At 67.2% G+C, this 13,342-nt stretch overlaps 1 protein-coding gene across 1 annotated transcript in view; it reads right to left on the bottom strand.

Moving 5' to 3' along the window:
- Positions 1 to 1,801: 1,801 nt before the first annotated feature.
- PFL1_04986 (uncharacterized protein) overlaps positions 1,802 to 13,342 on the bottom strand; it is a gene marked incomplete at both ends in the record, with an annotated part of 12,607 nt that continues 1,066 nt past the window's right edge. The window contains 3 exons of the mRNA XM_007882515.1: positions 1,802 to 6,002; positions 6,113 to 8,724; positions 8,844 to 13,118. Coding sequence (XP_007880706.1) covers positions 1,802 to 6,002; positions 6,113 to 8,724; positions 8,844 to 13,118 — 11,088 coding nt within the window. The remainder of the gene's footprint in view (positions 6,003 to 6,112; positions 8,725 to 8,843; positions 13,119 to 13,342) is intronic.

The raw sequence follows: 13,342 nt of genomic DNA on the forward strand, positions 1-13,342 counted from the left end.
ATCCATCCGTGCCCTCATTTGAGGCCAGGCCAGCAGGAACTGAGGCCGAGCTTTCGGGGCGAGGCTTGGTCCGACTGCGAGCGAGCCGTGCTTGCTTGCCTCTGTTTTTGCGTCTCCGCCCGGCCCATGAAAGAAAATTTCCTTTTTCCCCTCGCTCCTTTCGCCGAATTCGAGTGGCGGCGGCGTCGTCGTGGTCCGCTGACCGAGCATCGCCCTCGACCTGGACCTGGTTCTCGTTCTTCGATCCACCGCGACCTGGGCGGCTGCGGATCTCTCCCTTTCGCAAAATCGCAGCAGTCGCAGGTCGTAGCTTCAAACGAGACGCCAGTGCTCCAGGAACTTGCCAAAAACCTCAACGTCGGCGACGGTACAGGCAGTTGATGACGGCGCCGACGAGAGTGACAATCAGAACGAGAACGAGGAGTACGGACAGGCTTTCCTTTCTTCTCCTGCGCTTGCGGCGGCGGCGGCGGCCATCACATGTTCCACCAAGCGCACACCCGCTGCGGACGCGGGCAACGGGCAATTTTTGTCGTTCTTCGTTGGTTGGGTCGCACAGACAGGCGGCCGAAGGGGGAGCTGCGAGAGAGAGAAAAAAGTTTGGGGCTTGGGGGTACAGGCGCGCAGGCGGACAGGCGGAGCAGCGGTGGCCTTTGGGTTGACCGGCCTCGGCAATTGCACCGGTTGACCCAGCCGAGGTCTTGGCGTCTAAGCGAGGGGCGGCTAGATCCGCCGTCTGTCCTACCGTACCGTATCATCCGAGACCCGCCGCATCCCCCCCACGCCCCACGCTCACGCCTCACGCCACCGCCCCTGCTTCATTCGGTCCCGATACGATACCGTACCGATACGGCACGTCCCGCGATGCCATCACCGGTCAATCACGGGTGCTGAGCACGGTCCCTCGACTTTGATGCGACAAGGTTACAGCGCAGCGTCAGACCAGCCGCAGCGTGGCCTGCCAGCATGAACGATGCACTGCTCGACCACGATGCCCAGACATGCCAGGCCTGCCTGCCTGATTGACCACGCTAGGCAGGCTGGGCTCCAGCCTACGTATCCGACGCGGGCGGGCGTTGACGTCAAACGGACAACACCCAATACCGTACTGCAACCGTCGTCGACGGCGAGCCCGACGCCGAGCGGCGGCCATGCGGTAAAGCCGAAGCAAGGCCTGCGAGGCTGACAGCGTCGGCCCTCGGCCACATCCTGGCCCGATGCCAAGCACCACCGCACCGCTACTCTGCACCCGCGGGCCGATCCTTAGCGCTCTGAACTTCATCTGCATTCGTGAGACGTAAGGGTGCCTTGGCTGCGACCCCAGGAGGGCCACAGCAGCAGGCTCTATGGATGTGCGTGAACCGAGGCTAGCGTGACGACGAGGGAGAAAGAGGGAAGGGGAAGACGGAGCACGCCTGTATGCGCGGGACCGACCCGGAAAGGCGAGCGCACAGCTGCCATCTGCAGACGCTGACGAGACGCTGCAGAGGGCAAGAGGGGGCGCACGTCTGACCGGCCGGCATCCAGCGCGACGACGGCGAGGGGGAAACACGAAAGCAGAGGATATCAAAACGTCCTGACGGTGAAAGCGGACCGGAAGCTACCTGACGCTGCGAGACGGAACGGAAAGGGAAGCGGCCGGCATCTTCGACGGCCCGCCAGCGATGCGGAAGCCCCTGCTTGACGAGGGCCGGGGGATCAGCTACGCGAGGCGGGGTCGATGGCGACGGCGGCCAAGGGGCGGGCGGGCGATGGAAAAGCGAGGGCCCAGAAGGCGAGTGCGACAACGACGCCGTGCCGCTCACGCCGGGGGCAGGCGGTGGACGACGGCCATGGCGGTGTCGTCGCCGTGGGTGATCGAGACGAGGAAGCGGGAACCGCGCGCGGCGTCGAGGGCCTCTCCGTAGAGCTTGACTTGGGGTCCCTCGGGCGTCGGCACGATCTCGATGTCCTTGAGCGAGGCTCCGGCCCCCTTTGTCCTGATGCCGAGGCTCTTGACGACGGCCTCGGCGGCGCAGAAGCGGCCGCAGAAGGATGCGCGCGGGTCTGGCTGCGACTGGCAGTACTGGACCTCGACGTCGGTAAAGTTCCTGGCGATAAAGTTTTCGTTGTCCGAGGGGAACGTCGAGATCTTTTCGCAGTCGATGCCGACGCCGGCGACGTGGCCCATCATGGCCTGGAGCGACTCCTGCTGGGCGGCGACGTCGGCGGGCTTGGGCGGGACGGTGACCGAGTCGACGGCGGCGAGGGCGGGCATGGGCGGCAGGGGCGCCTTGAAGGCGTAGCTGTCGCCGGACTCGGTGGCGCGCGCGTTTAGGTTCATGAGCACGGCGTCCTCGAGCTCGGCGGGCCAGGGGCGGTCGTCCTTGATGCGGACCAGGTCGTCCTTGGTGATGGACGAGTGCATGCGGGTGTAGGTCCTGTACTGGCGCTCCTTGCGGCGGGCGGCGTACTCGGCAAACGCCTGGGGCGAGAGGCGGCCGAGGACGTGGGCGCCGTGGAGGACGAGGCAGATGCCGCCGACCTGGCCGAAGCCGAAGCTCGACACGCAGGCGGCGTTGACGTGACGCGGGGTGCGGTGGAGCGTCGTCGAGTTGTAGAGGAGCATGTCAAACTTCTGCAGCTCGGGCGAGATGTCGTCGGCGTTGCGGTTGCCGGCGACGATCGACGTGTTGATGCTCTGCAGCACGCCATTGAGGGCCCAGGCGGCGGCGCCGCCCTTTGCGTGTCCGCAGAGCCACTTCTGCGCCATGACGGGCACGGCGTGGCCGGGGGTCCTGCCCATGCGGGTAAAGAGCTCCTGGTAGACGTGCGACTCGTTCTTGTCGTTGGCCTTGGTGGCCGTCATGTGGGCCGAGATGACGCCGATGTCGTCGGCGGTCAGGTTGAAGCTCGCCAGGGCGCGCTGGAGGCCGTCGGCGCTGGCAATGACGCCGTGGCCGGGGGCGGGCAGGCTGCGTCCGGCGCCGTCGGTGTGCGTGTTCGAGTAGGCCACGATGCCCTGGATGGGCATGCCGAGCTTGATGGCGTTGGCGGCCGTGGTGATGACCTGGACGCCGCAGCCCTGCGACTCCATGAAGCCGCCGCGCGACGTGGTAAACGGCCTCGAGTGCTCCGAGGGCTCGCGGCCGGCGGCCAGCTCGTCCTTGGCGTTGGAGGTGGCCTTCATGTTGGCAAACTCGAAAGAGCCCTCTTCGGACAGGTCGTCGAAGCCGCCGGCGAGCATGAGCTCGGCCTTGCCCGACAGGATCGTCTCGACGGCGACGTCGATCGACTGGAGGGCGGTGGCGCAGGCGCCGACGACCGTCTTGATCGGGCCGGCGGCCGACATGACGAGCAGGTTGACCCAGCCGGCGACCGAGTTGATAAACGTCTCCTGGAGGATGTCCTTCTGCGTGTCGATGTCGTTGCGGCGGTCGCGGAACATCTTGCTGAGCGACGTCATGCCTCCCATGCCGGAGCCGATGCAGCTGCCGACCTTGCTCGGGTGGATGTGCTTGTAGAGCTCGTAGGGGTCGGTGATGCCCGAGTTGACGAGCGCCTCGGACGCGCAGACGAGGGCCCAGAGCGTGGTGCGGTCGACCTGGGCGACAATGTCGTCGGGGATGCCGTAGCGCTGGCCGCTCCAGCCGGTGGGCAGCTGGCCGGCGACGAGGCGGTCAAAGGCGACGGCCTTGGGCACAAAGATGCGGGCGCCCTTCTTGAGGTGGACGAACCAGTTGCCGCTGGCGGCGTCCTCCCACGTGTCGACCTTGTCGCCGTGCTCGAGCTTGTACTTGGCCGCCTCCTCGGACGACACCTCGAGCGGCTCGAGATCGTGGTTGAGCTCAATCTCCTGCTGGAAGCCCTTGCGGTTGGGGTCGTAGTTGCGGAAGAGCTCGGGCTCGATGAGGCGGATGCCCGAGTGCTTGATGATCTCGTCCTCGTAGTTGGCGCGGATGTCCTTGTCGTCGACGGGCTCGCCCGACTTGGCGTCGACCCAGCCGACGTACGTGGCGCCGCTCTTGAGCTTGCCGTCGTGGTGCTTGATCATGCCCATGATCCAGGCCATCTCGATGACGCCCTCGTTGGTCAGGTGGCCAAAGGCCTCCATCTCCCAGCGCGTGCGCGCCGAGCCCCACGGGCCGACCTCGGCGAAGCCGGTGATGACGACCACCTTCTCCAGGTCGAGCTGCGAGTGGCTCTTGGCTAGGTCCTGGTTGAACTCGAGCGTGCCGAGCTCGGGGAACTTGAAGGTGAAGTTGCTCCTCGGGTTGATGTGCACCTTCTGGTGCAGCGCCTCGGCGGCGGCGCCCTTGATCACCTTGAAGTCGGCCGAGCTGTCGGCGATGAGCGCGCGCTTGGTGGCCGACGCCTCCTGGATCTTGGCGCGGAACTTGCCCGTCTGCTCGGCGAGGTCGATGATCTTGTCCATGCCGCCATTGAGGTCGACGAGGAGCGCCTCGACCTGGCTGACGGCCGACACGGTCGGCGCGAGCAGGCCGAGCAGGTTGAAGCCCATCTCAACGGTGCTAAAGGTCCTGCAGCCGAGCTTCTCGATCTCCTCGGCGACCGTGTTGGAGCTCGACATGAGGCCCGTGCCGCGGCACCAGCCGATGATGGCGCCCGTGATGCAGAGGTACTGGCCCCAGCTCTCGCTCTCCCAGCGATTGAGCAGCGTCTCGAGGCCGAGCTTGCTCTCGCCGTAGAGGCCGTCGCCGCCAAAGGTGCCGTGGTTGGGCGACAGCGGCAGCAGCACCTGCGTGGGGCGGGTGTCGAAGCCGCGCGAGGCCTTGTGCGTCTTGATGGCGCCCAGCAGGCGGATGAGGTTGGTCAGCATCAGGCGGTGCGCCAGCTCGCTCTTGTCGTCGATGCCGTCGATCTCGCGGCCGTTTTCCGAGATGGCGGCGAACGGCACGACAAAGTCGAGGTCCATGTCGAGCGTCTCGTAGATGTACTTGACCAGGTTGTCGACGTCCTGCTTCGACGCCTGGTTGAACGGCATCACGGTGAGCGTCGAGCCGCGCGCTCCGACCTCTTGGTAGATGCGCTGGTAGTACTCGACGACGCTGCGCGAGTAGCTCGACGTGGTGATGACGACGCGCGCGCCGCCGGCCAGCAGGCCCTTAACCACCTCGACGCCGATCGACGCCTTGCCGACGCCGGTCAGCAGCGCGTTGCGGCCCTTGAACGACACGCCCTGCGACGCCATCTCGGCCAGGATATCGAGGTAGACCGACGTGAGCTTGCGGCTCATCTGCCACTGGCCGCCGACCTTCCTGCGGACGTGGAGGTAGGGCACGCGGTCCTCGGGCGTGGCGCCCGCCACCTCGGACATCGACGGACGCTGCGTCGTCGAGCTCGAGCGGCGGCCGCGCGGCAGCTGGCGCGCCGGTCCGCGCTGCTGCTGGCGCGGCGTGCCGAGCGAGCGGACCACCTCGGTGTACAGGCTCTTGATCGTCGCCTTGCCCAGCTTGCTGACCGAGGGCTCGTTGCGGATCAGCGTCCAGAGCTTGGCCACGTTCTCCTGCGCCTTGTCGACGTTGACCTGATTGCCCGAGCCAAGCAGCCGGCTGCCGGCCGCCATCTCCTTGACGTAGGCCTCGAGCTTGCGCACGCCGACGCGCTTGACTTCGCTGTAGACGACGTTGCCGCGCGCGTCGATCTCGGTGTGCGGGGCCGTCGGCGCGTGCACCTCCTTGTACACGGCGTCCTCGGCCAGCGCCTCGCGGCAGTTGTCGATCAGCTGCTGTCCAAACTCCTTGGCAAGCTCGTAGGTCGGGCCGAGCTTGGGGTCGACGGCGTCGATGTGGTACTGCATGTAGCGCAGCAAGCCCGGGTCGGCGCGGTTCATGAGCGTGATGCAGCGCGCCGTAATCTCGCGGTCGACGGCCGTCAGGCGGCCGTAGATGATGTCGTAGAACAGCGTCATGGCGTCCTGGCGCGCCCAGTTCCAGTACGAGCTGAAGTTGCGGACCTTCTTCTCCGAGAACTTGGGCATGATGCCATTGGTGTACGTGTCGCTGCGAGGAGGGGGGGCAGAGCGGAAGGGGAGAGGGGAGAGAGGGCGGCGGGAATGGGTTAGCGGTGTTGTCTCGATGCGCTGAGGAACCGCACCGCGCTGTGGACTCACCCGTGCTCGGCGGCGATGCTGTCGAGCTGGCTCTGGGCCGCCTCGAGCTCGGCCTTGGTCGACTCGGCGAGGCGGACGCCGGAGCGGCCGTCGAGGCCGAGGTAGCGCTCGAGGATCTGGATCTGTCGTCGGATGTGCTCGTCCTGGCGCGCCTGGAGCTTGTCGAGCTCCTCGCTGCTGATGGCGACGCCGCCCGAAGCTCCCCCTCCTCCGCCGCCGCCGCCCTGGCTGAGGGCGATGCCGGCCTGGGCGGCGTAGGCCTGGACCACCGAGTCGAGCCACGCCTTGGCCTCGGGCTCGGAGCCGAGACGCTTGGCCGGCTCCATGGTGGTGGCGACGAGCAGGACGCCGTCGGTGCGTCCCGGTCCCAGGCCCCACGTCTTCTGCAGGTGGGCCTTGACCGACGACATGTTGAAGCCTCCGGGCAGCTTGCCGCCGACGACGCGGGTGACGAGGCCGGACGTGTGCTTGCCGAGCGCGCCGCTGTAGCCGGCCTGGAGCGCGCCGCCGAGCTCCTCGAGCGGCAGCTCCTCGCCGCGCTCGGGCAGGTTGCCGAACTCGGCGAGCAGGTCAGAGACGAGCTCGTTGCTGAGCACCGACTTGCCGCCGACCGAGTCCTTGATCGACTTGGACAGCGGGACGTCGGCGATCGACTTCTTGAGCTTCTGGGCGAGGATGGCACGGACCGTGTCGACGGCCTTGAGGGGCTCGTCGGGCACGTCGGCAGCCGCACCACCGCCGCTAGCAGGGGCGGGCGCGGAGGGCGCGGGAGCGGCAGCGACGGGTGCGGCGGCGGCAGCGGGAGCGGACTCGGCGGCGGGCGCAGCGTCGGCGTCAACCTCGGCCTCGCTGTCCTCGAACGAGTAGTAGAGCGCCTCCTTGTCCTTGCTCGAGCAGAGCATGACACGGCGGCGGCCCTGGGCCTGGTCGATGGCGGCGTACTTGAGCGACTGGGTGCGCTTGGCCATGCCGACGAGCGTGGGGCTGGGTCCAAACTCGATGAAGCGCTCGAACGCGTAGTCGGTGAACATGATGTCCTGCGTCTCGATCCAGCGGACGGGCGAGGCGAACTGGTAGGCGAGCAGCTCGACGACGAGCGTGGCGGTGAGGCGCTGGACGCGCTCGGGCGCCTCCCAGCCGTCCTTCTCCCAGTTCTTGAGCACCTTGTCGAGGCGCGGCGAGTCGGTCTGGGCAAAGATGAGCTCGGCATAGGCCTTGGACAGCTCAAAGGGCGCGGCGACCAGGTTGGGGATGTAGCGGCCGACGAGCGACTGCGGGCTGATGGCCTCGATGTTGATGCGCTTCGAGAGGTAGGCGCGGAAGGGGGCGACACCGCCGGTCAGGTAGCGCGAGTGGAAGGGGACGTCGATGCCCGGCAGCGGGATCGAGGCAAAGCCGCGCTTGAGCTCGAGCGGGCCCTTCTTCTCCTCCTCGCGGGCGGCGGCGAGCACCTCGCGGACGATCTCGTCGAGCTTCTCGCGCACCTCCTCGATCGGCATGATCTCCTGCAGCTTCTTGAGGTCGATCTTCTGGATCTTGATAAAGTTGAGGACGTTGCCGAGGGTGAGGAGCGCCACATTGTCTCCGGCCACGACGTACTGCTGGCCAGCGACGTTGTAGTTGACAATCTGGCAGAGCAGGCCGGACTCCTTGGTGACCGAGTCGACGATCTCGGCGAGGGCCTGCCCGGCAAAGGCGGGCGTCACGTCGCCGAGGACGCGGATCGGGTTGCACGCCATCATGCCGTACGACGAGGCGCCGGTGACGGGGTCGCGGGTGACGCAGTTCTGCATCGAGAGGCCGCGGTACATGACGACCTCGACCAAGTCCTTGACCTGGAGCACGCCGGCGACGGCCGCCAGCGACGCGTACTCTCCGAGACTGTGGCCGGCAAAGGCAGCGTCCGGGTTGATGAGGCCGCGCTGCTTCATGTCCTGGAAGGCGCTCAGCTCGACGAGGACCAGGGCGATCTGGGCGAACTGGGTGGCGAACAGCAGTCCCTTGGGCGACTGGAACGTGTAGCTCTGGCTGGCCGACGTGATCTCGGGGAAGAGGGGCAGCGTGACAGTGTTGCCGTTGTCGTCGGTCGAGTCGTACGACATCGACATGTAGCGGTCGCGGATCGTGTGGCCGCGGACGCCGCCAAAGTGGACCGTCTTGGAGATGGGGTTCTGGTTGACAATCTCGAGGATGCTGAAGCCCATCGTGGACCGGAGGTGGCCGTCGGCCTCGTCCCACAGCGCCTTGGCCGTCGGGCTCGAGTTGTACAGGTCCATGCCCATGCCCTGCTCTTGGGAGCCCTGGCCGGTGAAGACGTAGACGGTGGCCGGCTGCTTGACCTCGGCCTGGCCGTCGAGCACCTTGTCGCCGTGCTGGTTGTACGTCTCCACCTTGATCACTTTGTTGCCGTCGTGCATCGCGACGTGGCGCAGCTTGACCTGGAGCTCGTCGCCGGGCAGGACCATGCCCGTGAAGTTGGCCTCGAAGCTGAGGCAGCGGTCCGGGTAGCCCTCGGCGGCCACCATCTCGACAAAGCGGCGCGACGCGGCGCTCGAGAAGAGGCCGTGGGTGATGGTGCCGGGCAGCGAGGCAAACGAAGAGAAGTAGGGGTTCTGCACGGGGCGGCAGATCGCGGAGGGGAAGAAGGCGGTCAGGCGTTAGTCGGGAAGGGGTTACGCGGGACGTTCGATCCATGAGCCACGCCCGGCACGCCCGGCACGCCGATACTCACGATGTGGATGGGGTTGAAGTCGCCCGAGGCCTTCGAGTAGGGCTCGTTGGTGGCGGGCGCGATGAACGAGGTGGCCACGTCGCCGCTGACGACCGTGTAGCCGCTCTCGAGCGGCGATGCGCCGCCGACGGCGGCGCCGCCGGACCGCTTGACGAACTCGACGACCGGGTTGCCGTAGCTGACCGAGTCGGCGGCGTAGTTGATCTCGCCGACCTGGATGAGGTCGTCCTTGTAGTCCTTGATAAAGGCGCCGCCCTTGACCTCGACCTCGGAGTACGAGGTGCTGTCGCGGAAGCGGAGGTGGCTGTCGAAGCTGAGGTGGAGCTTGGTGCCGGGGACGATGGGCTGGGGCGCGGTCCACTCGAACCACTCCTTGGCCAGCAGCACGGTGGCCTCGGCCTTGCCCTTGATCTCGAGCGTGTAGTCGCTGTGCGAGGTCTCGAAGCAGGTGGCAAAGTCGCCGAAGCGGCCGCGGAAGAAGAAGCTCGAGACGACGGTGATGGCGGGCTCAAACTCGCCGGCGGCGTTCTGGCGGTAGACGGTGCCGCCGACACTGACCGACTTGCCCGTGTCCGAAATCTTGATGCTGCTGACGCTGGCGCGGGCGGTGCAGACGTCGCCGGCGCGGAGCGGGCGGGCGCCCTCGACCGTCTTGAACGAGTTGGACAGGTGCACCAGGCTAAGCAGGTCGGCGTCGCAGCTGGCCATGAGCGCCTGCATGATGGCCTCCCAGCCGGCGACGATGGCAAAGTCCATCGGGGCCTGGCCCTTGGTGAAGGCCTCGCCGCGGTTCTCGACAATCTGGCAGAAGCGCTTGATGGCGGCCTCGTCGAGCGCCTTGGTGGGGCTGGTGAACTCGCGCTTGGCGGCCAGCTCGGCGGCGGCGGGCATGTCGGTGTGGAACCACAGCTGCCAGTAGAACTGCTTGATGCGGTCGTTGCGGCCCTCGACGACCTCGTGAATCGAGGCGAAAGGCTGGTCGGGTCGATAGGTGAACTGGAAGGGCAGCGGCACCGACTCGCCGAGGCGCTCCTCGAAGAGGACGACGTCGATGGTCGACGAGGCGGGGGCCTTGGTGATCTCGACCGCCTTGAAGGCGTCGTCGTGGCGGCCAAACGAGCGGGCGGAGCCGTAGAAGGCGACGCTCAGCGGCTCGCCCGAGGCGTCGCAGACGACCTTGGCAGTCTGGTGCGGGCGTGGCGCCAGCATGCGCACCATTGGGTTGTCGACGTAGCTGCGGCCACGGACGACGCTGACGTTGCGGAGCAGCGCGCGGAGCCAGCTGGTGCGGCTACCGGCGAGGAGCTCGAGCCAGGCCGTGGCCTCGGGCACCTCGACGCCGACCTTGAAGGTGCGGACGACGTCGCCGTTGGCCGCCGTCTGGACGTCGACGGCGAGGCCGTGCTTGGCGACGACGGCGTCCTGGTCGACGGCGGGGACGTCGCTCGAGACGTAGTCGGCGTAGGGCACCTTGCTCTCGTCGTTGTCGTAGTAGCGCTCCAGCAGCTTGGCGACCAGCGAGCGCTCGATCTCGCCCAGCATCTCGCCGGCGGGGACGTTGGCCTTGGTGCAGTGCTTGACGGCGACGGCGCCCTGGAGGATGATGACGCGCTGCGGGTCCTGGCCCATGACGGCGTCGAGGTCCTCGGACTGCCACAGCGAGTCCTTCTTAAAGAGTGTCTGGAAGTTGTCGCCGAGCTCGGGGATGAAGGGGACCGGCTTCTGGCCGCGGCGCTGGCAGATGGCGAGGAAGTAGCCGACGTCCTCGGCGGCGAGGCGGATCACCTTGGAGTCGGCGTACGTGTCGAGGAAGCCGTCGAGGAAGGCGCCGGGCTGCTTGTCGAGCACCGAGTAGCTCTGCAGCAGCGACTCCTTCTTGCCGGCGGTCTCGATGCCGGCGAAGCGCTCCTCGACGCGGCGGCACCAGTCGCCAAAGAGCTTCTTGAGCGACGGGTCGATCCAGCGGCCCTGGTGGGCGACAAAGAGCAGCTGCAGCATGCGGCGGGTGACCTCCTCGTACGTCATCTCGGCGACGTCCATGAGCGCGGTGCCGTCGAGCTTGGCGGCGAACCAGGGCTTCTGGAAGTCCTTGTTGAGGCGCTCAATCAGCCACGACTTCTTCTGCGACATCCAGGCGCGCTGCTTTTCCTTGGTCAGCGAGAAGAGCTGGTCGTCGAGCTGGCGCCAGAGGGTGGCGGCGCGGTTCTGGACGTAGCTGATGCTCTCGCCGAGCTCCGAGTTGCAGGTGATGGTGCCGCCGGCGCCCTTGCCGTACGTCGCCTCCCACTGGTCCTCGTCGCAGCCGGGCGTGTCGACGAGCAGCTGCTTGACGGCATCGGCGGTGGCGGCCTCCTTGGCGATCAGCATCCACGAGGCGAACAGGAACGCCGAGAAGGGCATGGGCGCGTAGCCCAGCTTGACCGACCAGTCTCCCGTGAGGTAGGGCCAGACGCCCTCGGCGTCGCCGAAGCCGGAGCCGCCGACGAGGACCAGGTTCTTCTGCTTGCGCAGGATCGAGTAGGTCTGCAGGATGGGCTGGTGGAAGTCCTCGGTCGAGTGGTGGCCGCCGGCGCGTCCTCCGGTCCACTGGCAGATGATCTTGAAATCGGGGTTGGCGGCGGCGATGGCGGCGACGGCGCGCAGGCCGTCGGCGTTGCCGGGCTTGAAGCCGACGTACTCGATGCCGGCGGCCTTGAGGCCGTCGATGATGTCTTTGGCCTTTTCGGTGCTGGGGATGCCGGCGGCCACGGTGAAGCCCTTGCAGGGGATGCCCTCGCGCCTCATCTGGCCCCAGAGCGGGTACTGCCAGCCGAAGCGGCGCTGGTCGATGAAGAGGCCGTTGAGCTCGAGGCCGTTGCCGGGCTCGAGCTTGGCGAGGATCTCGTCGACGCGCTTCCGCAGGCCGACCTCGTTGTGCAGGCCGCCGCCGGCGAGCTCGCAGATGTAGCCGGCATTGAGGACGGCGGCGTTGATGTCGGCACTGACAGTGGTGGGCGTCATGCCGCCGACCATCAGGATGCCGCGGCCGGTGGTCCTTGAGAAGGGCGTGTCGACCTTGAGGCCGGCCTTGGTGCGGACCAGGCGGGGCGCCCACACGTCCTCCCAGCGCTCCTCGAACCTGACGCTCGAGGCGCTGTAGAGCTCGGTGCTGAGCTGGTGGGTGCCGCTGGGGACGACGACGCGGACACCGCGGCCCTCGAGGATGCGGGCGACGAGGCGGCCGACGCCGGACATGCCGCCGGTTCCAAAGTCGACGACGTGGGTGGCCGACTTGGGCAGGTCGACGGCCTTGGCCCAGAAGACGGGCTTGGTGAAGATCTGGTCGGCGATGCTGCGGAGGAGCGAGCCCTCGGCGTAGGTGCTCATGTCGGAGCCGTCCTCGGTGTTCTTGACGGGCACCTTGAGCTCAGACACGCTCCAGACGTCGGCGACGCCGCGGTAGTCCTCGGCGAGCATCCGGTCGGTGGCGCCCTCGAGGTAGCTCGAGTGGTAGGGGACGCCGACGGGGACGAAGCTCATGCGGAAGACGGCCTTGCGCTTCGAGAAGGGCACCTTGCTCTGGTCGGCGCCGGACTCGGCGCGGATCTCGCGCAGGCTCGAGACGAGGCCGACAAGCGCCTTGGGGTAGCCGGTGACGACGAAGTCGCGCGGGCCGTTGAAGAGCGAGATCGACACACGCTGCGTCTCGGGGAGGTGGCCGTTGGTCTTGGCGATGTGCTTGTCGAGCACGTCCTGGGCGAGGCCAGAGACCGAGAGCATCGAGGTCGGCTCGCCCTCGCCACCACCGACCGTGTCGCTGACGAGCGCCGGGTCGATCGACAGGAGCGGGAACGACTCCTGGCCGCGCTTGCCAATGTTGAACAGCAGCTGGACGGCCTTGACGACGTTGGCGGTGAAGCTGTCGAGGCTGTCCGAGGCCGACAAGACGACGGCCGAGATGATGCCCTGCGAGTGGCCGGTGGTGCTCTTGACCTGGTCGCGGAACTCGGCGAACGAGAGGCCAGTCGACCTGACGCTGACCAGGAACTGGACGATCTGGGTGAGGCCGATCAGCGGCAGGCTGAGCGGCACGCTGGCCAGGTAGCTGACCGGAGGACGCGCCACGCTGCCATCGAGCCAGCCCAAGACATCGAGGCCGTACGTGTAGAAGCTGGAAAAGCCCTGCAGGCTGGCCTCCTCGCCGAGCTTGTTGAGCGTCGGCTGCGTCGCCTGCAACAGCGGCACAACGAGCGGCCTGTAGGTGTCAAAGAGCGCCTGGAGCTCGTTGAAGTAGCCCTGTGGCCGTCAAGGTCGAAAGAGGAAGCGAGATATTGGATACCATGTCAGCAAACCGGTCCATCGCCTACCGTCGTCGTCGTCGTCGTCGCCGTAGCCGTCGTCCGTCGTCCCGGCAGCGCTTCCGAAGGCAGGGTCTGCATCGGCAACCTGCCGGCGAATTGGCCGCGAGCCCCGGATTCTCCGCCTGGGCCCTGGGGTGGAGGGAGAGCGGGCTGGCAAGG

Source organism: Pseudozyma flocculosa (assembly GCF_000417875.1).
Source record: "Pseudozyma flocculosa PF-1 unplaced genomic scaffold scaffold00017, whole genome shotgun sequence".
In the NCBI taxonomy this organism is placed as follows: Eukaryota; Fungi; Basidiomycota; class Ustilaginomycetes; order Ustilaginales; family Ustilaginaceae; genus Pseudozyma; species Pseudozyma flocculosa.